Source organism: Uranotaenia lowii, chromosome 3 (genome assembly GCF_029784155.1).
Source record: "Uranotaenia lowii strain MFRU-FL chromosome 3, ASM2978415v1, whole genome shotgun sequence".
NCBI classification, from domain to species: Eukaryota; Metazoa; Arthropoda; class Insecta; order Diptera; family Culicidae; genus Uranotaenia; species Uranotaenia lowii.
The window spans coordinates 20,661,290-20,686,949 of NC_073693.1; the positions used below are offsets into that span (position 1 = coordinate 20,661,290).

General features: G+C 36.3%; 3 protein-coding genes across 3 annotated transcripts; 2 read left to right on the plus strand and 1 right to left on the minus strand.

Moving 5' to 3' along the window:
• The first annotated feature begins 8,895 nt into the window (after nucleotides 1-8,895).
• On the plus strand, nucleotides 8,896-10,231 carry LOC129751768 (dehydrogenase/reductase SDR family member 4). The gene is made up of 3 exons (XM_055747470.1): nucleotides 8,896-9,272; nucleotides 9,333-9,873; nucleotides 9,935-10,231. Exons 1-3 carry the CDS (start codon nucleotides 9,127-9,129, stop codon nucleotides 10,103-10,105), a joined length of 858 nt encoding a protein of 285 aa, XP_055603445.1. The 5' UTR covers nucleotides 8,896-9,126; the 3' UTR covers nucleotides 10,106-10,231.
• On the minus strand, nucleotides 10,202-10,983 carry LOC129751769 (EKC/KEOPS complex subunit TP53RK). The gene has a single exon (XM_055747471.1). It carries the CDS (start codon nucleotides 10,950-10,952, stop codon nucleotides 10,254-10,256), a length of 699 nt encoding a protein of 232 aa, XP_055603446.1. The 5' UTR covers nucleotides 10,953-10,983; the 3' UTR covers nucleotides 10,202-10,253.
• Nucleotides 10,984-11,065: 82 nt separating this feature from the next.
• LOC129751766 (pentatricopeptide repeat-containing protein 1, mitochondrial) lies at nucleotides 11,066-14,907 on the plus strand. The gene is made up of 3 exons (XM_055747467.1): nucleotides 11,066-11,490; nucleotides 12,921-14,167; nucleotides 14,223-14,907. Exons 1-3 carry the CDS (start codon nucleotides 11,158-11,160, stop codon nucleotides 14,695-14,697), a joined length of 2,055 nt encoding a protein of 684 aa, XP_055603442.1. The 5' UTR covers nucleotides 11,066-11,157; the 3' UTR covers nucleotides 14,698-14,907.
• Nucleotides 14,908-25,660: the final 10,753 nt, after the last annotated feature.

Sequence of the window (25,660 nt, forward strand, 5' to 3'; positions counted from 1 at the left end):
CCAAAAATATGAGCACAGCTCACTTGCTTGAAAATAAGCACCAGGAAAACAATTTTTTGGAAATAATCTCGAGAAGGAATCATCCATCAGCTCTCGGACAACCGCTTCCGGTAGAAAGTAGAATTGATCGGTACGGTAAACAGTCGAGAACGTTGGTGTTATTGTACTCGCGAATCATCGCGAATCATCGCGAATATTAATCCGCGGATTGTGAAATTAATCCGAGTTGGATCGGCAAGAAAGCCAGAAAACGTCGAGTGATCGGGAGCTTTAAAGTAAAACCGTGATTATAGTCGTTTGCGCAGTTAAAGAAAGTGTTCTTCGAGTTGCATGCTGCATGTCATTGACCTCGTCGAAACTTGTAAGATTCTTTTTTAACACGACTTTAAGCATTTCAACTAAATGTAGTTCAAAATTACAGCTTGAACGCCGAACGTTCACCGATCACGAGATGAAACATCCGATGATAAGTGGATCTGCGTAAACTCCAAGTGAGAAATAAAGTTCTTTAATAACTTTCACAAAACCACTAAAATTGCAAATTACAGCTACCTTACATCTACCGGCTACCGATCAGTAAACGAAGCGCCTTATAACAAGTGACCTGCGTGAATGTAAGAAAAACAAAATTGTCAACAAATCCTCATCTAAATTGTTCCACGTTTTCTCCATACTCAAAGTCAACAGAAGTGACAATAACAGGAGATACAAAGAAGGAGGGCCCTGCAGCCATCGTCTCGAGCTGCAAACTTAGCTCCGTGCATGATAAGGGCCTTCACAGAGAAGTAAGTTAAAAATCACCAACTCACATTTCTTGGCCTAACTGACTTTGTTCAACCTACACCATAGGGCCGTTTTTTGGGAGCTTGAGATTCTTCTAGCGCTGAAGCTAAAACGTCGAACTCCAACAACAATTGCGAATCGTCGAATTCCAACAACGATTCCGAAATCGTGCTGTGCCGAAAGCTATGAGCAGGAAGGGACGCAGAGGTAGACGATTATCGAAATCGTAGGAACTGTCGTGATAGCATGAGAGCGACGTCATCAATCCAAGCACTTTACGTTCTTCTTTTGAAAGTTTGGGCAAGTCGATAGGGAGAAGTTTGGTGCATGCGAACTTCCAATTATAAGAGGAAAATTGGTGCAGACGGACACGTGGAGCACAGTGCATGCGAGCTTCGTGTACATTATCGGAAAATTGCGCCAAATAACCAGCATAGAGCAGCTAGCAGGAGAGCGAGGTGCGAATCGCCCACTAGTAGCGAGAGACGGGAAAATCGAGAGAGATTTAATCAGCGCGGTCGAATCAGCAGCCAGCGGATGCATGCACTGAACCAAATTGGGCGATTAAATTTATGGGGTCGTTTTAATAAATCTTATTATTCACAGTCAAATTTTAGCTATTAAATTATCCTTTAAAAAATATAGGAAAATCCAATAAATTGTATCTGCCTCACTCAATTGGTGAAATGCAAAGGACAATCCATTAATTATTAAACTAAATTGGGCTATGCAATTTATAGGGTCAATCTAATAAATCTTATCATTCAGTGTGTGATAGAAGCTAACGATAAGTCCATTACGAAATATAGAAAAATCCAATTAATTTTAGAAGCTCGTTATACCTAATAAAATATATATGAAATTCCTATACATTTCATCATTCTGAAGTTAGAACACACGTTGGCGTGCCTGAGTCGGGATCCGTATCAATCTCTGTTAATTTGTTTGGGAAACATAAACCCAGAAAAACGATTGTTCGTGTTTTGTGCCAGTAGTAATTTTTCGCCGGAGGATTTTACCAGCTGAGTGGCAGCAAAGATAGCTTAAATTTCATCGCTGTGATATAAGCAAACATTTACGAACGTAAGTTAGAAAAGTGGAATGGCTGAACTACTTGGTGTTTATATTTCAATATCTATTTTAACAGGTAAAACACGGGCCTTAAAATAAGGGACAGCAGCGGAGGAAAACAGATTCGAACTTTAGCGAAAATGCGCACGGTTCCATTCTTCGCCATGCACAGGTACCTAATTCATTTTTTAAAACATAATTCGTTTGAAACTTATTGCGGATTTTTTTTTTCAGGAAACATAAATCTACCCGAACAATAGCACTCAATCCGCTGAATCTGGATCTATGTACCAGCCAGGATCAACATGCATCAGGCATGAAACTGCGTCCCACCATTCATAACAAGTGTTTGAAGTGCAGTGCAGTGTAACTTTTTTAATATCTTGATTTGTTATAATAAATGTTTGAATCATATAATTTTGGTTAAATTTGTTTATTTGGATAAATAAGATGAGAAATAGAAATTAAATTACAGGCATATTTGATTTCAATGATGGAACCATTCATTACACTAGTTTAAATAATAAATCGTAATAATTTTCCTATCTATAACATTCATTGAAAATTCTGATAAAATAAATCATTTGTCTTGTGATAAAATGTATTGGATTTTCCTTTAGTGCGAAAACACTAGAATTCCCAATAAACCTTATAGCCGGATTTTGTTCAGTGTGCGGAAAGCAGCTAGCGCGCTAGTTGAAGTGAAACAACAGCAGCAGGTATCACGATCAGGGGTGTCAGGTGTCCTGATTTTTCAGGATTTGTCCTGATTTTTGAGAGGCCGTTCTGATTTTTCAAAAACGCTAGAATTGTCCTGATTTTTGAAAAATGACCTTTAAAATGTCCTGATTTGACCTGATTTTTGAAAAATATCTAAACTTTAAATAAATTTATTGTTAAATGGTGGGAAAATCAAACAAATCTTCTACAAAATAGTTGTTAAACTAATTAAACCGATGATAATCTTTGGTTCACATGATATTTAAATAGTGTTTTTCGTTGTTAACTTCAGGACATAGAAAGTTCTTCTCGCTGTAGTTGCATAACTTAAGGCGTCTTCAGCACCTGAATTTCGCCTTTAGTTATGCAATCTAAGCAGAGCTGCATGTTATCTTCATCAATTTAGTGGTGTCCTGATAAATCCTGATTTTTATAATTGCGGTGTCCTGATTTTTATCAAAACCACTTGGCACCCCTGATCACGATCGCGCCCAAGCGCATTCGAATATTGCCCCGGTAGCGAAGCACCGTCGATGGCGATAAATTGATCGATGTGTTTGTGTGTAGTACGTAAGTTAAAAAGTAGCTTTAAGTAAAATCTTAGTAATTGTAAGAAAATGTGGATTTTGCATGAATACAATTGAACTTTCATGAACATGCAACAGGCTTCGGACGAATCCTGAGGCGCGACTCAAAAGAGGCAGAGCGGTACCACTCATAGAGGAGGAACTCCCAAACTCCTGGCAGTCGAGAATAACTCTTTCTCGTTTCTCCTAACGCCAGAATCTCTAAGAGCGCCAGTCACTCTTTGCTCCCGCAGAGGCTCTGCGTTCCTCCCAAAGAGGCCTCCCTGGGAGGAATCACTTTGCGTGTGACGATTCAGAATTGCGTTCAGGTTAAGTACATATTTGATTGCTTCAAGTAGCTTACAGCTGCTGGCTGGCTGATGGGGTGGCTGTGTGGCGATGTAAGCACAACGAGTTTTAGACTATTTTTAACTTTAACAACGTTTACATTATTACTATAATTTACATTCAATGATCATGTAAAACGTTTGTCGTATTTTCGGTTTTCAAATAACATGTATTACAAAGAAATCGGCCAGTGTTAAAAGATAATCATGATTAATAGGACATCAAATTACCGTAGTCTGAAAAATTATTGGTTTTCCCAATGATTTTAATGAAAAAACAAATAGAAACGTTTGAATATTTATAGCTCTAGATATATTTGGGGTGCCATAACGTATAAAGCACTAATTTTAGTAAGTTTCGATTTTGTTTGAATTTGTTCTGTCAAAAATGATTTGAAAAAAAGCATAAGGGCTCTGCATACATTTAGGGGTAAAAAATACTACAAAAAATGAACTAGCTTTAACCATAAAAGTTCATGTTATGATAGATGAAATTTTGAAATTAACAAACGCGTGATGCAAAACAATCATATTCAAGCGTATGAAATCGAGATTAAAATTTGATGAATTTTAGCCATGATTGGTAACTGAATTATATATTTTTTTTATTTATTTGAAAATATTTGCATCAGGGGGTAATAAAAGCAGTGCAGTATAAAGTTTGTGTGATATCATTAAGCAAATCCGTCAAACTTGGTAAAATGTTTAACGACATCGAAAAATTGTACATCTATTGCTCAATTTTTAAAATTGAGAATTGAGAAAATGAGATTCAAAATTCTAAAAATCTATCTCGCGATGTTAGAAACTGAGTTATCATCATTATCATATGACACGAATGCCACGAAGATGGTAAAGTGTCACTAATAAAACTTAAAAAAAAATCATTTTCATTAAATGATAATTTTATTACATTAGATATATTTATTCAAATAATAATTGAATAAGTGTTGTGGTATAAAAAAGTAGCATCTAACCCTGCCGTTGCATCATACCTCGTTTGACGGTTATTGGAGAAATAGGTACTAGCTACCCGAAAAAAATATCTCAAATTTCTTTACTAACTTGAGGCTCGTTGCGCGATTCCTTCTTGTGCTATAGGACTTGAACTTTTCATGTAAACTTCACACAGCAATCTGCTTATTTGGGCCACTCTACTCAAAAAACTTATCAGCGGGGACACGTTCTGTCTATTGCTATTCGTATTAAATCATTTCCAAATGACACCGCCGGCGTAAACCAAAACAAACGAACAAGGGCCAGCCAGATACCTAGCACATAACGTTCGCTTTATAAGCGTGCTCCTAGAGAGCTACTCCCGTAGAGCGCTCATTTATCTTTTCAGAGCAGAGCGAGAGGCAAAAAGAACTCCCTAGGAGCATTGCATCATTGAGGCAAATGGTAACTCCTTCTCATTCCATCTTGCTGCCTAAAGAGTGGGAGCAGATTTGAGCTCCGTGGGTGTTTGCTCTCAAATGAATCCGAAGGCTGACATGCAATCAAACCTTCTCATTTACGCTATTTGGTAATTTGAGTACCTCAAAATCATTGAGAGTGCTTTAGCCGGGCTTAGACGAAAATACTACGGGGCTCATTTTTCAAAATAGACTATGAGGTTAGATAAAACCGAATAGCCACGGATAAGGCGAATCGCCAACGAGATTGCTTAGGGTTTTGCAAGCGAACAAGAGATCGTTATAAGGTATATGCTTTCGATGCATCCCAGCAAACATGAAATCGCATTAAAAATGATAATTCAAGTCATTCAAAACGTTACTGCGAATCGTAATTCCAACTAACGCCAGAAAAATATCGTAAAAATCGTTACTCAAAGTCGTATTAAATGGTTTAAATCGGATATGATAAAAAGTCCGCCATGTTTGCAGATTTTGAAGACGATTTCGTTCCTTTTTTTCTCCCGCGTCTGTCAAAAGAGAGAACAGTTTTGTTGTTCTCTTTGAGACCAGCAGTGCAACCAGATTGCTCAAAATCAGATGGTGTATTTGCTAGAATTGCCCAATGACAGAAGCAGCAAATATTGTCGCTGGCAACAGTTCGCATGCGTTGAGAGAAAAAAAAAAAAAACTTGTGCTCTCTTGCATTCTTTCAGTATGTATGAATATGGTGTCGAAATCGTATACTCTTATCGCTTTAGCCAGAAGTTGAAAATTTGTATGTATATTGCCTCCACTTTGGTAGGTAAATGCTGTTTATTCATACGATCATTCTATAATGTTTTATATATTGTTATATTGTTAAAAAAAAATATATTATTTATATATTGTTAAAAAAATTTCCTTGAGATTTTTTTTAAAATAGCAAGCTGAGCAAAAATACCTTATTTACCCTAAGAAAACCCATAGTCAATGGGTGGATAAGCGTCTTTCGTTATGCAATTTTTATTATCAAGATTGGTTAACAAAAAATAATGTTTCGCGTGAATCCCTTTTATGGAAGCAAACCTGATAAAACCAAAGATTGATGTAAATTCTGAGCAAATTTTACTGAAACATTCTTCTGCACTTGCAAACGCAGCTGTACCGCACAGAGATAAGAATTGCTTGCCATTTGAATTGCAAACAATATTACTACTGCAGTGATTTCATCTCTTCCCATTCCATCAATTCAAAATAGGTTCCCAAAAAAAAAAAAAACAGAAAAACTAGCTACAACGCTATAATATCGTTTTATTCGGATCATTCTAGTCAGCTATGTATGTAGCTACTGAAAGCTCCCGAAAGGGGAAAATCCTGTATAGTGTACGCCAACACCACCCCTCAAAGCAAGACGCAACGCGAAATTCTTTTCCCGGGGCTAAATTATGTAAGCGTTCTTGGAACGGGGAAAAACGGAATTGGAAAAAGGACAAAAAAAGCTTCTAACAAAGCTGATCCGTCTTCCCTCTCCTTCAAGATGGTGGCGCCAGGATGTCGCAGATCTTTGATATTCTTGTTTTCCAGCAAACTTCCTTCAGCAGCCGATTGACGGATGAATCTTATAGGGCTCAAAAAGGGCGTGCGACTGGTTTCAGTGGTTGTATTTCTTACTGAATGTACTGTAACAACCAAATCAGTCAGTTAGTACCGCAAATTGTATTCTTGGCTCTTTAGAACATCTGTGACTTTCTTCTAATCCTTCCTCTATCTATAATTTTCAATGTAACATAAAAATTAAATACCTATTCGTCAATATGCTGGATTAAAACTTTAAAAATATTTTTATTTCTTAAGTGCTGTATTTATGTTAGGAATTTTCTATCTGAATTCAAGATTCTGCATGAGAATTTTGAATTTTTGTCATTTTTGTACTTTTTTTCATTTTTGTCATTTTTGTCATTTTGTCATTTTTGTAAATTTTGTCAATTTTGTCATTTTGTCATTTTGTCAATTTTGTCAATTTTGTCAATTTTGTCAATTTTGTCAATTTTGTCAATTTTGTCAATTTTGTCAATTTTGTCAATTTTGTCAATTTTGTCAATTTTGTCAATTTTGTCAATGTTGTCAATTTAGTCAATTTAGTCAATTTTGTCATTTTTGTAATTTTTGTAATTTTTGTAATTTTTGTATTTTTTGTACTTTTTGTAATTTTTGTAATTTTTGTCATTTTTGTCATTTTTGTCATTTTTGTCATTTTTGCCATTTTTGTCATTTTTGTCATTTTTGTCATTTTTGTCAATTTTGTCACTTTTATCAGTTTAGTCATTTTGAAGAGTATGAAAAAATGTCCGGAATTATTTAAAAAATTAGTTTTGGTTTAGTATTACTGAAAAAATCAAGAACATATTTATGTTATGAAAATCACAAAATATCAATAAAGCAAAACAAAATAAAATGTGTGCCAATGCTTAAAGATAGGAAATCTAGAGTTTTTTTTGATTAAGTCGTATGAGCCACCTGACTTATTTCGAGAAAATCGCTGCTGAAGTTTTGTAACACATTTTCAATTATGGTATTTCATATTTTAGTCAGAGTTGTCTAAAAAATTAATATACGATACAAAAAAAGATGAGAAATGTGGCAGTGTCCTCGGTACAGGCATTAATTGAGATTTTCGGGTAAACAAGTACCAACGACCTTTTGCATTACGTTTTTGGCGCAAACGTCATTTTGCAAACTGTCAATCATCTAGCAAAAACATAAAAGAAAGAGGACTTACGCGTGACTTCCTCGAGCTTTGTCTGGCCCCGTGGGTGATATGCGCACTGCAAAATTGGTGAGAGGGCCTGATCCCAGTCTGTAAGATTGGAATGAAGTAATCTCCTCACCGCACCAGTGCAGCAGTTGGAACCTGTGCTACGAGGGTCTGTGTACCAGGTTTCTTTTCTACTTGAAATGGCCGGTTAGGTACTTCCTGTGAATTTGATAACCGCTCAAGTAGTGCAGGATCTCGTTCGAAGCTTCTATGTTGACTGCTACTTTATGAACAAAAAATAAGAGGCTGAGTATAAGATAAGACATAGAAGTAACGTTTATTGAACTTACCCAGTTGAAGACATTTGTTTCCCTACGATGCAAAACAACTCTTTTGAACGATTTCTGTTGATAGAAATAAGGTTATTTTCAACACCTGGCAATGAATTTTCTACCAAAATACATTAGGTCGCAAAAACCATCGACGACGACTGTTGTTTATGCGTCGTTTTGCATCACGGCAATCCAGTGCTGCGCAAAACGTCGTTAAAACCAAATTGCACTCGAAAATGAGAAAGTCATTATTCGTCTAAAATTCAAAATATGTTTTAAAATTTATTTATTGATCAAATGCAACCAAATTTTTACCTAACGTAAAATACATGTTTTTCAATCGTTTGCAGTAAATATCTCAATTTTGTTTATGTTGGTTCATACGACCTAATCAAAACAAACTCTAGAAATATTCAAGAAGTTGACCAACGATTGGCCCAACCCTATTCTACAGGACGATGTTGGATTTTTGAATGCCTCTTCGATTCTAAAGCAAAAAACACCATGCTTCTCCTTCAAAATGCATCAGCGAAGGAAAAAAGCTGTATCTGTAGGCGCTTTTTTTGGTAGCTATAGCCTTTTTCACGAAAGCTTCAACATGCGAAAGCTTAGCTTTTCCTATCTCTATGGAAATCAGAACAGTTAAGGACACAGATTGTGCTGGATAAGCGGGATTTGGTTCGAGGCAATTGAATTTTCATCATCGTTCTTCTGAAATTTGTCAGTTTGAATTTGCAATTTACAATTAAAGTTAATTTAGAAGCTAGAAAGCCATCTAATAATTCGAATCTTTTAAACGATGTATTAAAAAAAAGGAATTAACAGTCAAAATTATTGAAGAAAATATCATTACATGATTCACTCACCTGTTGCTTTTTTTTCAAAACCACGCAGCTGAAAAAAATACCAAAAATTTAGTCCCGATTAGCGAGTGAACACTGTAACATGGAAAACGCACATCTATACAGTCAAAGAAACGTAATCTTGCAAGTCCCGTTTTACTCCATTCATTCGATAACAACATTTCATATCAAACGACGTAAACACAAGTAAAGTACCTAGTTGATAAAGTTGCAAAAGGTGAAGTAAATAGGTGCAATCACCGAATTACCTACTTCAGTCAGAAGGAAAAAAAAATAAGCCAAGTCACTCACCGAATTATTCCCTCAGAAGTTGATGATAATGTTTCGCACAATGTTAAATCAGTCATTGGTCCAGAGCTCGAAGATGAACGCCTTAAATCATCAGCGGAATCTGTGCAGTCAAGTCAGTGGCAAAAGGTTGCAAGGGAAGGTTGCTGTTGTCACCGCTTCCACCGATGGGTTTGTGATCCTAGTTATTCTTTTTAAATGTTTGATAACCGAGTTGGTTTTGTTTTCTAGAATCGGTTTTGCCATCGCCGAGCGACTTGGCCAGGAAGGGGCCAAAGTTGTGGTCAGCAGCCGGAAGGAAAAGAATGTGGCCGGTGCTGTGGTTCAGCTCGCGAAGGCTGGAGTCGACGTGATTGGGGTCAAATGTCATGTGGGCAATGCCGAGGATCGAAAGGCTCTGTTTGAGAAAGCTGTCGAACGCTATGGAGGGATCGATATTCTGGTTTCGAATGCTGCCGTTAATCCGGAAGTTGGGGCTGTACTGGATGCCAGTGAACAGGCCTGGGATAAGATCTTCGAGGTCAATGTTAAGTGTTCGTTTTTGTTGGCTAAAGAGGTGCTGCCTTATATCAGGAAACGAGGCGGTGGGGGAAGTATTGTGTTTGTTTCTTCGATTGCCGGATTTCAGCCGTTTTCGTTGCTTGGAGCTTATTCGGTGAGCAAGACGGCCTTGTTTGGACTGACTAAGGCAGCCAGTCAGGATTTAGCCTGCGAGAACATCAGGGTCAACTGCATTGCTCCGGGAATCGTCAAGACGAAATTTGCCGCTGCTGTAAGTCAAAATCTTTCAATCTGCATACGGATTTTAATTCAATATTAATCTTTCTTTACAGCTTCACGAATCGGAATCAGCACGGGACCAAGCTCTGGAAAAGATACCGATGGGAAGATTTGCCCAGTCTCACGAAATTGCCGGCGTTTGTGCTTTCCTGGTTTCGGACGATGCCAGCTACATCACCGGAGAAACGATCGTTGCTTCCGGTGGAATGCCTTCGAGACTTTAAGAAGTGTCCACTAGGACTTAACTTATTTAATACTTTCTTATTTTTTTATGGGTTTTCAAATGTATAGGCTTTCGGATGTAAAAATTGTTGGTAATATTTAGAATGTATCATCTTTATACAACTTCAGATGCAAACTGCTTAAACTATTTTATCCGATCATAGTTCTTTTACGTCCTCTAGCTCGAACTTCCTCGTATTTGGCCACAGTTTCCGCTGGTTTAAATTTGTTATGCTTCTTGTAGCTCTCCAAAATCCATCCGAAAAATTCCGGAACCTGACTGTGGGCGCTAAGCAGTGCTCTCTCTAAAACGTAAAGGTCCACCCCCATGTCTTCCACATTCATCGAATGATACGAAAGGCCAAAATCAATCATTACCAATCGGTACGGAAGCTTGCCATCTTCCACATTCTCAACCGGGTCCAAAAGCATGTTAGAAGTCGTTAAATCCCCATGGATAATATTGTGGCCATGAAGCTGTCCCACAACCCGACCAATCTCTCGGGCCAACGATTCTATTTTATCGAAACCATCCTTTCCCTCCAAAATCGAGTCATCCACAAACCTTTTCCCAGTTTGCGCCCCCGAAAGATACTCCATATAAATTTTCCGCTCACCAAAATCTACCCCTAAAAATTTGGGTGTATCGACTCCGGCCGCCTTGCATCGCTCGAAAGCCTTCTGTTCGGCTTTGATTCGTTGCCGGGTAAGCTGCTGGTCCAAATCCGGATGCCGGTACTTTTTCGAAAACCGTTCCTTTACCAAACACTCCTGTCCCTGGTACCGGCCGAGGAACAGTTTTCCCTCGGCGCCCTGCTGGATTAACACAACCGGTTCCGTCGCGGACATTCTTTTTTCGTTTACCCGCACGCACGTTTTGTTTTGATTCGCATGCAAGCGGTTCACATCTCTTTCCGTTTCGCCCAGCTCTACTTATCGTTTTGTTTAGAAAATAAGCAAAATCGAGACGAACGCGAAACGTGCTTCATTTATTTAAAATTTTGAACTAAATTCAATTAATTCTACGTTATTTCAAGTTATTCCAACTCTCCAAATGGCTGCTCTAATAGTCCGTTCAATCCTCAGTCGGCAGATGATGTTACGTGCTAAAATTTCTCGTGATTTGACCTGTTTACCAAAGCATCAAATAACGCCGGTCTTCATACAACAACAACATCGGCTGCATTTGCATGATTATCTTCGCTCGGAAGCGTCGGAATCGTCTGGTAAGTGGGTCAAAGATAGTTCCCGTAGAAGAGACCTTCGAGCAGAGAGCTACGACGATGAAAGACAAACCTTGCTGGAAGCTAAACAGAATCCGGACGTTTTTGGAACCCTGTCGCCCTCGGTTGAGGAACCGGCCGAATTGGACGAGGGGGATGTTGAGGTGAGTTTGTTAAATTTGTCTTTACTTATTCTACGCAATTTAAAATTTTATTAGGATTTAGATTTCAAATTGAGTCTTCACACTGAGATTTTCTCTTGTTGACCTCAGAAATCAAAACGCTGATTTCGGATTCTGATCTCATACTCAAAAGATGAACAGGAACCTAAGCTCAGCCCCAGATTTCATGGAATCGAGGTTCTAATTTTAAATTCCGATAAAACTTTGGGACTTCGAGCAAAACAATCAAATTTAGACTTGTCGAAAGATGGTAAGTACTCAGAAATCATAAGTAGGCCCAATAATATCAGAAATTTAAATTTTGAATAGAAACTCTCAGCTTTCGAATTCAATAGGTCTGAGATAACGCTTACATTTTAATCTAAGACCCTAATTGATACAACATCGATTGCTAAATTATTTCACTGACTCATAACTCAAACTTAGATTTCAATCACCTTAAATTTGAGTTTTATATTTTACCAGACATCAAAAATAGTTTCATATTCTCTATCTCAATTTGGGGACTTCTGAGAGTTTGAGCTTCAAGTTCGAGTCAAATTGAAACCTCATATTTGAGTTTCAAAGCCATATTCGGACTAGATTTAGCGCTGATGTGGTCTAGTGGATAGGCTGGCGCGAGTCTGGTAACCCAGGCGTACTGGGTTCGATTCCCGGTATCAGCAAGAAAAACTTTTGGGTTCGAATCCCATAAGTTGCCGACAGGTGAGATGTTTGTGGAGTAAGTAGAGCCAGTCTCGAACCCACTCTTGTCTTCCTCCAACTGGTATCAGGAGGGGTTGGATTATTATCTTGAACTGCATTCTGTCCATATCCAGCCGGAATGTATATAATGAAGAGCATGATGGTCTAACCAACGTCTCATGATTGCTTACTATTCTACGCTGCCTACTCTAAACTTTAAAATTTCCTTCTCCAAACTATCTCTAATTTTCATTTCCAGCGTCAGCTCCAGAGCTAAAAAAAAGCCATATTCGGACTAGATTCTGGTCCAGACTATGGTTATAAATTCCTATTTCAGAAGTTAGTTTTTGACGTCAACTCAAGATTTAAACTGAGATTTGGATTGAATTGAATTGAATTGAAATATAAGGCTAAAATTTCAGATTAAGATTCGGTTAATTAAAACCGAATCCCTATGGAGCATCACATTCAAATTTAACATAAGGGAAAGGGTCTGGGACTGTAGTAAAAAGAGTTTATTAGGTAGTTCGTTTTCTGGAAATCTTCGACATAAAGTAATGTGGGAGAAACTAGGTTCGATCTCATGGCCATTGGTTTAGAAGAAAAGAACGTTATCCTTAGGCCACAATCTGCGTGCGTTGTTTTCACAGTTGGAGTTTTAATAAAATCTTTATTTTATTTATCAAAAAAGTAAGAAACAATTCAAATCGTATTCCTTCTTGTTGTAGGAAGAAAATTTCCTCCAGAACAAACCAGCCCGATCCCAAAAGCTACGAACGCACCAGTACGCGGATCTGATCAAGGGACACCTGCGAAACCAACAAATCCGTGAGGCAATCGACGTACTGGAGGTGCGCATGAAGGAAGATCGCGTTAAACCGGTGAACTATCTGTTCAACTTGGTCATCGGGGGCTGTGCCAGGGTTGGCTACAGCAAGAAAGCCTTCCAACTGTACAACAAAATGAAACAACATGGGTTGAAGGTTACTGGAGGAACGTACACCTCGTTGTTCAACGCTTGTGCAAATAGTCCATTTTTGGGCGATGGACTGGAGAAGGTGAATCGGTTACGGGAGATCATGATCGAGAAGGGTTACGAACCTAATGAATCAAATTATAATGCGATGATCAAGGCGTACGGGCGATGTGGCGATTTGAAGACGGCTTTCCAGCTGGTGGATCAGATGATTGCCAAAAAGTTGAGCGTTGGGACGGATACCTTCAATTTTCTGTTGCAAGCCTGTATTAGCGATACCGAGTTTGGATTCCGTCACGCTTTATTAGTGTGGCACAAAATGCATCGAATGAAGTCATTACCCGATATTTATTCCTTCAATCTTCTGTTGAGATGTGTACGTGATTGTGGCATGGGTGATCTGGAGACGACAGAACAGGTGATCGAACAAATTTTATACTCCAGCGAAGGGGCACCTGCTCTCCTCAAAAATTCAGAACAAAAGATGATCGAAAGTGGTGACAATGAACAAGAAAAAGAAATAGAACTGATACCCAGTAATAATCTGTATGCCTCGGAAGGTGTTCCCAATCTTCTGTCTCGCAAACCTCACCTGGGAAGTCTTGTACGTTTGAGTGAAGTCAAAAAACCCGAAGATAGATTACTGTTACTAGGAGGTACCAGTTCAATCTTACAGGAAATGGAGCAACTCAAGATTCGTCCTGAAATCAAAACAATGACCGAGCTACTGGACGTTGTTCCCTCGACTCATGTGGCCGAAAAACAAGTACTGACAACGATCCGGAAGCTCGGTATCAAATGTGACATCGACTTCTTCAACATACTGATCAAGAAGCGATCGATGCGTTTCGATTACGAAGGAGCCCGTGAAGTATTAACTATGATACAGACTGCTCGGCTGGAACCGGACATTGTAACTTATGGGGTTTTGGCTCTGGGTTGTCGAACAGAGGCAGACGCTAAGATTCTACTCAAAGAAATGAAGGATGCTGAAATTAGGTAAAAATCTTTTTTTAACGTCCTTAACAATTATCTAAAAATCCTCTCTTTTCAGAATCAACATTCAAATTTTGGGGGCCATGCTGCGTCAAGGTACGGCCACACAAAACTTCCGCTACGTTACCGAAATACTAGATATAGTAAAATCTCAACGCCTTAAACCAAACGAACCCTTTCTGCAGCACTTGGATAAGTTCAACCAGAAGTGCGAAAAAATGGCAAATGCATACGCTAAAAATCCGCGTAAACCGGGTAAAGAAGAATTCGCGCTGGAGCACAATCGCTACAAGCTGAAGCTGGACAGCTGGATGGACTTTATGGGGCTCAAGGGCTTAACGATGGACGCTGCTCGTGGCGTGGTTCGGGAACATCCTTGGGATCAGTACAAGCAACCACAAGCAGACGGCTATGAAGAAACCAAGAATCCGAAACTAAGGCATCGCAAAAAGAAACAGCACTCGATCCGGAAGATTAAGGTAGAGGAACTGGGCGACGGGGAAAGGGAGGAGGACATCAAACGGATAGAGTGATGTAAGTTACTAGTAGTTGTTTAGCTTGATAGTAAGAAATATAGTTATTAGAAAAGTATACAAATAAACATTTTAAAAACTTGATCCTTGAACTTTGAAAGCTTGAGAAATTTTGTTAGAAACACCATGTAGTCATAGAGGTTTATGCATTGAAAAATAGCAAATATTTTGTTTTGGATTAAAGTCCTTTGAAATCCTAATAATTCACAAAACGAGACATAAAAAAACCTTCTGTAAGATATTTTTCCCGAAGGAAAAATTCGGTAGTGAATTTTGAATAAAAAATGATTGCTGAAAAGCGTAGTGAGATTTTCACTGAACAAATTATTTGAATGGAAATGAAAAAAGAAGATATTGAAGATAAGTCTTCCGCTTGAAAAAAAATATCCAATCGGATTGTGACGTCCACTTGAAAAATATAATTTAGGTATATTGAGACTTCCACTTGATAAATAATCTTTAAGCGGATTGAGAATACCACTTGAAGAGAACTCGGTAAGCGGGTTAAGACTTCCACTTAAAACAAGTCTTTAAACCGATTGAGAACAACAACTGAAAAATCATTATCAAACAGCTTAAGACTTCCATTTGAAAAACACCCTTTAAGCGGATTGAGGTTTCCACTTGAAATTTTTTTTTTTTTTTCAAGGAATTTAACAGCAAGCTGTCATTCTTCCCAACACCACTTGAAAAATACTGTCAAGCGCAGAAAAACAGTTTCAAACCAATTCAGAACACCAACGCAATGGAAGCACTATCTTTAAACGAATTGAGTATTCCATTTCAAAAAAATTCTTTACGTGGATTGAGACTTCTATTTGAAAAGCGGATTGAGAATTTTTTCGAACTTTCACTTGAAATACTATTTAAGCGGATTGAGATTTCCACTTGAAAAATATTCTTTGAGCAGATTAAGACTTCCATTTGAAAATAGTGTTTTAACTGGTTGAGACTTTTATTTGAAAAATACTTTCAAGTGGATTGAGGCTTTCTACTCAATACAATACTCTTCTAGCGCATTGAAACTTCCACTTGAAAAGTATTCTTTTTTTAATAATTCTTTATTTGAAACGGCTCGCACCTTCAGGTTTTAAGGAGCCAAACTCGTTTTTGTTTTAACAAATGGTTGCTTAGCTTAACACTTTTAGTTTAAAAAAAAGGATTGATTCTTCCAAAAAGATTTATTGAGACTTCCACTTGAAACATATTAATAACACCGTTCAAGCAGATTCAGATTTCCACTTGACATATAGTCATTGAACATGCTGAACTTCTGTTTGAAAAATACTCCTTCGACGGCTAGAGACTTTCACTTGAAAAATGTTCACTTGAAGATTGAGACTTCCACTTGAAATAATTGAGACTTCCACTTGATAAACACTCTTCAAGCGGATTGAGATTTCTACTTCAAAAATGTTCTCAAAGTGGATTGAGACTTCCACTTAAAACAATATTCGTTTCAGCGGGTTGAGACTTCCACTCTAGAAAATTTCCTCCTTTCAAGCGAGTAGAAACTTCCATTTGTAAATTTTTTTAAAGCGCATTGAAACTTTTACTAGGTAGCACAAGCAAAACACTCTTGAGGCGGATTGAAACTTTCTCTTGAAAATACTCCTAAGCGGGATAAGGCTATAAAAAAAATTAGGTGGTATGAGACTTTAACTTGAACAATATTTTACCTTCGTTTTAAGCATACTTGAGACTTCCATTTGAAAATAGTCTTTTAACGGGTTCAGATTTTTATTTAAAAAATACTTTTGGTCACCTTGAGACATTCACACGAAAAATCTTCTCTAAGTGGATTGGGACTTATACTCAATACAATACTCTTTAAGCGCATTGAGACTTCCACTTTAATAAATCCAGGGTTTCTCTCAGGAGTAAAAAAGACGTGTTGTTCGATTGCAGGTCCACAGGAAAAAGGACGATCGTTTTTTATTATTTTCTTCATCAACTCTTGCAACTTGTTTTCATTTTCTAATATTGATATCTATGTCACGGTTGCCCAAACACTCGATCAACGAGGGGTTTTATAAATTTTCATTTCAATTTAAAAATTCACTGCACACTTGAAAAGTATTTTCTTTAACCGATTGATTTTTCCAAAAAGGATATTGAGGCTTCCAGTTGAAAACATATTATTTAAGCGAATTGATAATTCCACTTTTAAAACACTGCTAAACAGATTCAGACTTTCACTTGAAAAATATAAATGAGTATTGAGTAAACATTTTGAGACTTTTGTTTGAAAAATACTCATTCGAAAGATTTAGGTTATCACTTTAAGATTGAGACTCTCACTTGAAACACCGTCTTCAAGGCAATTGAAACTTCCATTTGGTAAACACTCTTTTAGCGGATTGAGATTTCTACTTCAAAAATATTCTCAAAGTGGATTGAGACTTCCACTTGAAACAACATATTCGTTTCAGCGAGTTGTGACTTCCACTTTAGAAATTTTTTTCTTTTCATGCGAGTAGAAACTTCCATTTGCGCATAGAAACTTCCACTAGCACAAGCAAAACTCTTTAAGCTGATTGAAACTGCTTCTTGAAAAATACTCCTAAGCTGAATAGGGCTTTTAAAAAAATGGAGGCGGTATGAGACTTCCACTTTAATAACATTTTTCAAGCTGATTGAGACCTACACGTAAAAAATACTCTTCGAACGGTTCGAGACTTTAAAAATTCTTCTCAAGCTGATTGAGACTTCCACTTAAAAAAATCCATTTAAGAATGCGCCAAATGTGAACAAATGGAGTTATTAGCTGGGTCGAAAAGTACTAGTATTACAATTTGATATTACAAAGTAGTGTGAATAATATTTGGCTTTCGGGAAATTAAGAAAACAAATTTTTTTTTGCTGGAAGCTTATAGAGCTGTCAAACTTTGAACGCGTTTTTCTCGAAACAGTGATGTTGGCGCCTTTGCTGTATTCAAAATTCGATATCGAATTATCCTCATGTAGGAAATGAGTAAAGATAAGAATAAATGTATAATTGGCATCACTATCAATAGGCGAAGCGAAGAGTACTTATTACTCGTCCAGGTAATAGAGCAAGGTATTTTGTATAGAGAGAAAATAAAGTGTGTAGAGTTTGAATAAAAGAGAGAGAGTGCGCTGAGAGTTGAGTAGAAAAGTAGGTGTTCTGGAACGAAGGAGCTCCGTTTGAACCACTCTAACATCAGAAAAGGCTCAGTAGAAACATGGCGATGCTGCGCGCATTAACGGCGGTAATGCGCGCCAAAATCATCGGTTTTCCTCGGACACGAAGAGGTTTTTCCGAAGGATCGAGCCACCGTCGATCCTTGAATAGGTCTCTTTTTCATCCAACCACCACCCTGTCAGGAAGGTTTGCTCAATCGGGCCGATTGCAAAACAGAGATGCCAGCACTCGAATTCTAGCGGTTAGAATTCGATCAGTTTTCGGCTCGATTTCCACCCGCCTGCTCGAATGCTCGAAAACAGACGATATTTTTTGCAGTGCTGCGATGAACAAAACGAAACACGAGCAGTTTTCAATCGCAGCAATCCGGTGGCGTGTTTTGTTTTGGCGCGTGTTTGGTGTGAAATTTGGCGCAGTTATTTTTGCTTGTATATTTCCGCTGTTTCAGAATTCAGAAATGCTTTGAGCGCTTAAAAGAAGCCATTGTCCAGCGATAATTTGATGACAAACAAGGTATGTTTGATTTATTGATTTCTAACGGCGTGTTCTTAAATTGATTTTTCTATCGAAGTGATTTTTTCCATCGATGCTGGAGTCCGTAAATTAAACAAACTGCATGTAAAAGCATTGGAAGGTGATTTGACATCTACCAAAAAAATCGATGCATCACCCAAAAAATCAATTTACGAACACGCCGGCGTGTTATAATCAAGTTTTATTTACATAATTTTCTAACCCATTATGTGCCATTATCGTCCCTACAGAAAACATCGACCCATGAAAACGAAGCTGCCAAGGAAATGTCCACACGGTACGGGCTCTGGTGGAATGTCATCCCGGACATCGTATCCGGATCCGCTTTAAGGTGGTGGCACACAATGCAAGTGGCCCCGTACGCTTCCAGAAAACCGTATAAAATTGACCAGAAAACTTATAAATGGCCACACACACAGCACCACAACAATCGCACCGTGGCCTATAACAACTTAGCGGTAAAAGTAAGTGAAAAAATACTTTAAAGTCTTTTGATTTTAACAGAATTCGAAGAAGTGTTTTGAGAAAGCTAAATTTCATTGTGTGTTAATGCATAAATGAAGCCTTGAGAATCAGAGGGAGATGAGTGGCCAAGTAGTAGTTTCAATAAAACGTGCTTCCATTGTCAAAGTGCTAGATTTTTCATAAATTGTTTTATTTACTTCGAGCAGTTTTAATTATGTCGTAAAAATGATAATTTCGTTTATCCAAGTTTTGCATCACATGTAGATTAAAATAAGAAGAATCAATAGTAAACTGAACTCAAAATTGATGATTTTGGCACTTATCTCCCCCTGATTCTGAGTGCTTCAAATGTGAAAGTAAATAAACCTGTGAAGCAATTAAGATAATCTATTTGGCATTTACCTATTTTTTTGAATGATTGAATTCCACAAGTATGAGTTTTTTTACTCTTCAGTGAAAATTGAGTTCAGTTTTTCTACGAATTCGTTAAGTTCAATTCGGTCTTTGTTTTTCAAAAAAGCGAATGCGAGAAATGTAAAGAAATCAAAGTTATTAGCTGAATGAATTATAGTTATCTCATACCTGCCTTTTAATGATATAAAAAAAATATTTTGCGCGATATTATGAAAAAAAAACCAAATATGTCATATTTTTATGCTGGGAGTTTATGTAGCTATCAAACTCCAAAAGCGACTTTTACGAAACGGCACATTCGCCCTTTACTAAAATCGATACCGAGTTGTTTTGAGTTTTGTTTTGATCTCGGATAAGTTTCATCAAGTTTTTTTTATATTTTACATTATTAATTTTGTTTCACAGAATATGAAGAAATTGGTACGTATTTTAGTGTCTATTTTTGCATAAATTTGACTTATGAATTTTAGACACAAATCATTAAACATGTATGTTTTACATGAGGTTAATCGTGAAACTTTTTGCAACCCTTTTTTTTATTTTGTCACGCTCCGTTTAATAAATGCATATACTTTTCGATTTTACAATTAATTTCAGATTGGCAACAAATTACACGAATGTGAACGTAGTGACCCGAAATGTAGCACACCAGGACGAAGAAAAGCAACAGCACTAAGAATAAAAGTCAAAACTTAACATCTGAAGATCCTAAGCCATCCACAACAGATATTTTATTTGTGAGTATTCTTGTAAAACTTATTTGAAGCCTCCTAGAAAACCCCGTAAAACATTTGGTAGGATGTAACGGATAAGGGAAATTGATTTATTTTTGTTTATTAAGGGCTATGTAGTTGAAACATTTGGTAAAATTGGCAAATCCTTTTATAACACTTAGGTTCGAAATCAAGTTCATAGCATTTTTTTTACTGTTAAAAATCAGATTATTTAACACATAAAAGGACCACGAAGTAATTTAAGCCGCGAAACGATATAAGTATCTCGTATTTGATCCACAATGCGTTTAGTTTAAGCTACGATTAGTTTTTTTCAGGTTGGCTAAAGTAGCATAGCTTGTGCATATGCTTCAGCAAACTTAAACATTCGCATAGTTTTCCGTTGTTCAGATCAAGGCTAATCTTATTATTCGGTACTCATTTTTTTGTCAGCTGAATGACGTTTCGTCTAGGGATATCTAGTACCATGGCCGTAGGAACGGGGGGGGGGGGGTTTTGGGGGTTAAACCTCCCCCATGAGGACCCAAAACAGCAAGCAAGTTCGCCAACTCTACACTCAAAATTTTAAATTCAGAACCAACTTATGATAATAAAGTTAGATTAATCAAGATTAACAATCTAGTCCGTACCCTAGGCTGTAATGGGTCACGGCGACGGCGTGCATTACTGTGTTTATGGAAGTTGACGGTTTGGAAACAGACTCTAAACTAACATAAACCTGAGAGGGCGGTTGCACGTAGCCTTATTCGATATGAGATCATAGACAATAAATTAAAAGGTGAATCAATATCGTGTACTTTTTCTTTGATGATCCATGTTGATAAGGTGAATGGGAGTTGAAACACTTGCCCTCCCTTCCGTTGGACAACAACAGCATTGCGCAGTGGAAATATCACAATTAGTTGTTTTAATGTTGATATTTCCACTTTTCCACCATGCGCAAGTTAGATTAGAATAGACAGTATTGTAAATGAATGATAACTGCCAAAATTAGATAGGCAATTCAATTGTACAAGAATTAGTTGGATGAGGATGTTAACAATTGGCACATGGTTAGGTATTCAATGTTCAATGTGCTACTAGGCAAGGTAAAGTAATAGTTTCCTTCTCCCCAATGCTCTAGTAAGTGTGCATTTGCGGTTTATGAATTTCGAAGGCTTATTCTTAAATCAAGCATTTTACAAGAAGTAGAGGCTTATTGGATCAAGGTGCTGTTTAGATAGTTTTCTGTCAAAAATAATTCCTTTTCGTTTCAATACTTTTTGATAGAATTGTCTATTTTTTGGTTAGGTGTGAAATTCAAATAATGAAGTAAAAGATAGATGATAGTCCAGCAAAATAATATTGGAGATTTATAAATAGGAGTGTAATTTATTTCATCCGAAACAGATTGAGGAAAGTTGTTCTGTGAAATTGTAAATGTTCGAGATTTTAGAAGAACAGCATAGTTCTTTCTCATTTAATACTTTTTTATTGAAGTTCGATCTTATAGCTTGATTAGGTTTGAAATTCAAATAAGGATGTAGAAAATAGAAGGTATGATTTTGATAAACAAGAACCTACTCGTCCAGGAAAATAATATCGGGGTTTTAAAAATTGACATTCATTTTAACCAAACCAAAGATCGAGGAAGGTTGTTTGAGAAGTTGTTCAAAATTAGCAATGAGGTTTTAGAAGAACAGCATCGTCATTTGCATTATCATGTTATTTTGATAAGTCAATGAGAGTACAAAAGATATTGAACATGCAATTCATAATTGTATCTCTATATTATTTTTTAATTTTCAAAATATTTGGTACAATTATTATTTGTGTTTAGCGAAATTCTATTAATTGCTGCATTGAGAGATAGCTTCCTATCTAGATGTTTTGTTCTGAATTCGAAAAATATGTTTTCTTAGTCAATCTAAAACGATAATATATTCAAAGTTATTGCATCGAGTAAGGTTAGGTGACAGGTAGGGATAACTCAACTACGGTAAGATAGTGAACCCTTCTGACAATGATATCGAGGCGTTGGCATATGATAACTTTTGCTACCATACTGTTACTGCTCGGTTGAATTGGAAGTTGGGTTAACTCGAAGCTCATGTAGGGCCCAATTGTCCCAGTCCGTCGAGCACTATCTTAACGCTTCCCTAAACTGGTGCTTCAGAACCCTCGGGCTCTGCTGCCGCTATCCTACTCTAAGCTATTCTACTCTCATGTAAATTTTCCTCTTCTGTCCCCCGATCTGTTTTTCCTTTCCGGGTCAGCCAGGTAGCTCATAAACCCATACAAAAAAAAAAAAAAAAAAAAAAAATTAATCAAGATTAACAATCTAGTCTAAAAACTAATGCCAAAACCTCAAAAACCTGCCTCAAGTCCAAAATTCTGCAACAATTTTTCAAAATTTTCTCACTTGGTCATCGAAATTCAGGTCTGAATATGAAACTTCGAGTTAAATTAAATCTATTTCGAAGGTTCTGATTCCATAATTCCCATAACAAGAATTGTATTCTTATTTTCGTATTTAGGATTCAGTGTTCAGGATTCTTCATTTTCTTTATTCTTTATTGATGATGAAAAGCTGCATTGAAATCATGGTTTAGATTTCGTTTTTTAATTTCATATCAAATTTGAATCATGTATCATGAATCATGTTGAATCATGTCGAGATCATATGTATTTTCAATACTTTGATAATAGTTTTCCGAATATAAAACAAAGAAAAAATTTGTTTTATATTTAAATTCGTAGTTCTTGAGCTTAATTCTTACACAAAATTCGAAAATTTAAAGCTTCGAAATGGCAATCCAAAATTGAAAAGTAAGATTCAAATCTATTTAAATTTATATTTTAATTCTGATTCACAATGAAGATTAAAAATAATTAATTTGAATAGTGAATTTAGATTAAACCTGATCTACAGAATTTAAATTCATGAATGAGGGCTTATAAAATTCTGATCTGAAGATTCGGAAATCGTATATTTTGTACATTTCAGAAATCGTATGGAAATTTGGATAAAAATTAAAAGTACAAGAGATATCCCGTTTTTCGCTTGCCAACATTGTTCTACACTTCGAAGAATAACTTGAATGGACTGAATTTAAGTGTTGAACTTTATTCGACAAAACTGAACACAAATTTTGGTGTTTCTCGTCATAGATTTCTCCGCGGTTCTTAATGCGTTAAAATTGCTTGTCAATTTCACTTCTAGATTTAAATTTTTTAAACAAAATTAGTTTCTAAACACTTAAAATCAGCTTAAAATCACAAATTCATGGTAAAAGTTTGAGTTTTTTGTTTTATCCGTAAAAAACCAAAATTTTTAAACAAAATCATCCACAGGATTTTTATCATGGAATTGATTCTTCATAAAAAATATTTCCTGGTAAAGAAAAATCTTCATCTAAAAATCAGCACAAAATTTTATATCTTCCCAGTGTATTGTTTGACAATATTCACACGTTCAGGACATGAAAATTTGGTATTTTATATTTCAGAAACCAGTAGACAAAATTCTGCTTATTTAATACAGATATTTTCGTAACTGGAAGTGTCGTGTTACATTTCGTAGAATGAGCCTTTATTATTATATTCAAAACATTTGAAAAGTTGATCCGAAAATCTAATGATTTTATCTCTTACTTTTTTTGGAAATTTGATTTATTTCATTAAAGGTTAAAATATTTGAATTTGAAAAATAGTTTGGGCTTGATATATATATATATATTTATATTTTTTTTTTTTAAGAAATGGAAGACTCTCCTAAAAAAAGCTTATTTTATGCTCAAATCCTCAAAGTTTCATCCACCGGACTTTTAAAAATTCAAAGATTTTAACCATCAATGGACGCGAATTTAGCTCACTTTCTAGATTTAGGACCAATTTTCTAAAATAACGATTAAATACGCAAAATTTTAATGTAAAAGTACTTAAAAATGAATAAACATACAAACATAATTTGTTTTTTTTTTGTATTCGTGCATTGTTGGGCAAAAACTCATAAAAAAATCAGTCGCTAAAACCCCCCCCCATGAGTCGATTCTTCCTACGGCCCTGTCTAGTACCTTTATTTTTTTCAAAAAATATTTAAGAATTTTTTCTATTTTGCAGATCAGAACCGGAAACGTTTCGAGATTTATGCATCTGCCGATCAAACATGACACACCGAAGCATTCAAGAGCTGATCAAATGGTGCATATGGTGGTGGCGATACAATGTTTCAACGAGATTCAAAACCATCAATTTGAAGAATTATTCGTCATCAAAAGCGAAAACAAACTCAAAACCTAAGTGTCGTTCCAATAATCCGTGGAAAATTTAAAAGGATATGTTAGGTATTGATTTATGTCGTTTTTCGAAATTAATATATTGAAGGTGTGATCAATAACTCAAATTATAATGATAAAACAAACTCTTTTTTCAATCGAAGAGCATCCCTACTGTGCATGTTAAAAAAATGTGTCGAATGTTATCTAATTTTATGTCACATGGAATGATTTTATTTTGTGCATCTAATTTGACGTAAATTTACAGAATCAGAAACAGAAATTTATATCTGAGAATTTAAGGCTTCAAGCGTTTCTGTCTTTCTGAAGTGTAATTTTATGTCAAAAGTGATGCTTCAATTTTGTGCATCCAATTTGACATAAATTTACACCAAAAAATTAATTGTGTTTTTTAACAAGTTGGAAATAAGAAAAATTTCGAAAACGATTTCAAAAACTCAATTTTTATAAATATATTTCAATTTGTCTTTTTAGGTTGACAAAAGAAGTTTGTTACCCTGCTTGAGACGCATGCATGGAATAAGCTAATCTACGGCTGAAACCGAGTCTGAATCATCCTCTTTCAAGAGATGGAACAACGGTATCACTTCGTTAGTTCGTTGGATCAGACGGGTGGCACTAACAGCAGCAGGAACGAAAAGTCCCTACAGTTCAGAAATGTTTTCCTGCAACGGCGGTCACATTCCGAATTCTTTTATCTTCGATTTCCCACGAGGGTAAGTTTTCAAGTAAAAATGTTTTAACATGTGGTGCAACTGATGCATGTTTGTTAATTTTTAATTGTTGCAGCTTGTAGAAATATTTCAAACATTGAAGATTAAAGACAGATAGAAGATGAAAAGAAAATTTCGGCATAATTAACTTACAACTCCTTATGACCAAGTTTTGTGATAAAAAGTTTCTAACTTAAAAATTAACCTTCACTTATTTTAACATCTTATTTTCTACTAATCTTCAATGCTTGAAAAACTCGTATCATAGAATGTAATGTTCTTACAGCCGTAAAATAAATAATTCACAAAAATTGTTTTGTTTATTTTTTCAGGCTTTTTGGTTATGTTTGATAAACTTCAACTAACGATTGCATGTCTACGGTTGATAACTCCACTACTCCGGGAAATCAGCTGGTCGATGTATGACAGTTGTTTGGCTCTCGAAGCAATGGAGCCCGTGTAAGACCGTGTTGGAGGAGCTGGAGGTATTTGCCGCTACATTTAATTGTTTATTGAATGGTTTGAAAATCCTTTTCCTTTTGTATCCGTAGGTGAATGAGAAATCATGACCGTTTCTTTTGTAAGTGGGCACCAAAATGTTCCCCATGTACAAAAAGGTCATCAAGTATCTGATGGATATGTCGACCTGCAATGGTGTAT

Bases quoted from the DNA above. Each gene is read 5' to 3' on its own strand.
- LOC129751769 (XM_055747471.1), bottom strand. From the start codon at position 10,952: ATGTCCGCGACGGAACCGGTTGTGTTAATCCAGCAGGGCGCCGAGGGA.
- LOC129751766 (XM_055747467.1), top strand. From the start codon at position 11,158: ATGGCTGCTCTAATAGTCCGTTCAATCCTCAGTCGGCAGATGATGTTA. The intron at 11,491-12,920 runs GTGAGTTTGTTA...TTCTTGTTGTAG, and splicing joins TGGACGAGGGGGATGTTGAG to GAAGAAAATTTCCTCCAGAA. The intron at 14,168-14,222 runs GTAAAAATCTTT...CTCTCTTTTCAG, and splicing joins ATGAAGGATGCTGAAATTAG to AATCAACATTCAAATTTTGG.
- LOC129751768 (XM_055747470.1), top strand. From the start codon at position 9,127: ATGATAATGTTTCGCACAATGTTAAATCAGTCATTGGTCCAGAGCTCG. The intron at 9,273-9,332 runs GTTTGTGATCCT...TTTGTTTTCTAG, and splicing joins GTCACCGCTTCCACCGATGG to AATCGGTTTTGCCATCGCCG. The intron at 9,874-9,934 runs GTAAGTCAAAAT...CTTTCTTTACAG, and splicing joins AGACGAAATTTGCCGCTGCT to CTTCACGAATCGGAATCAGC.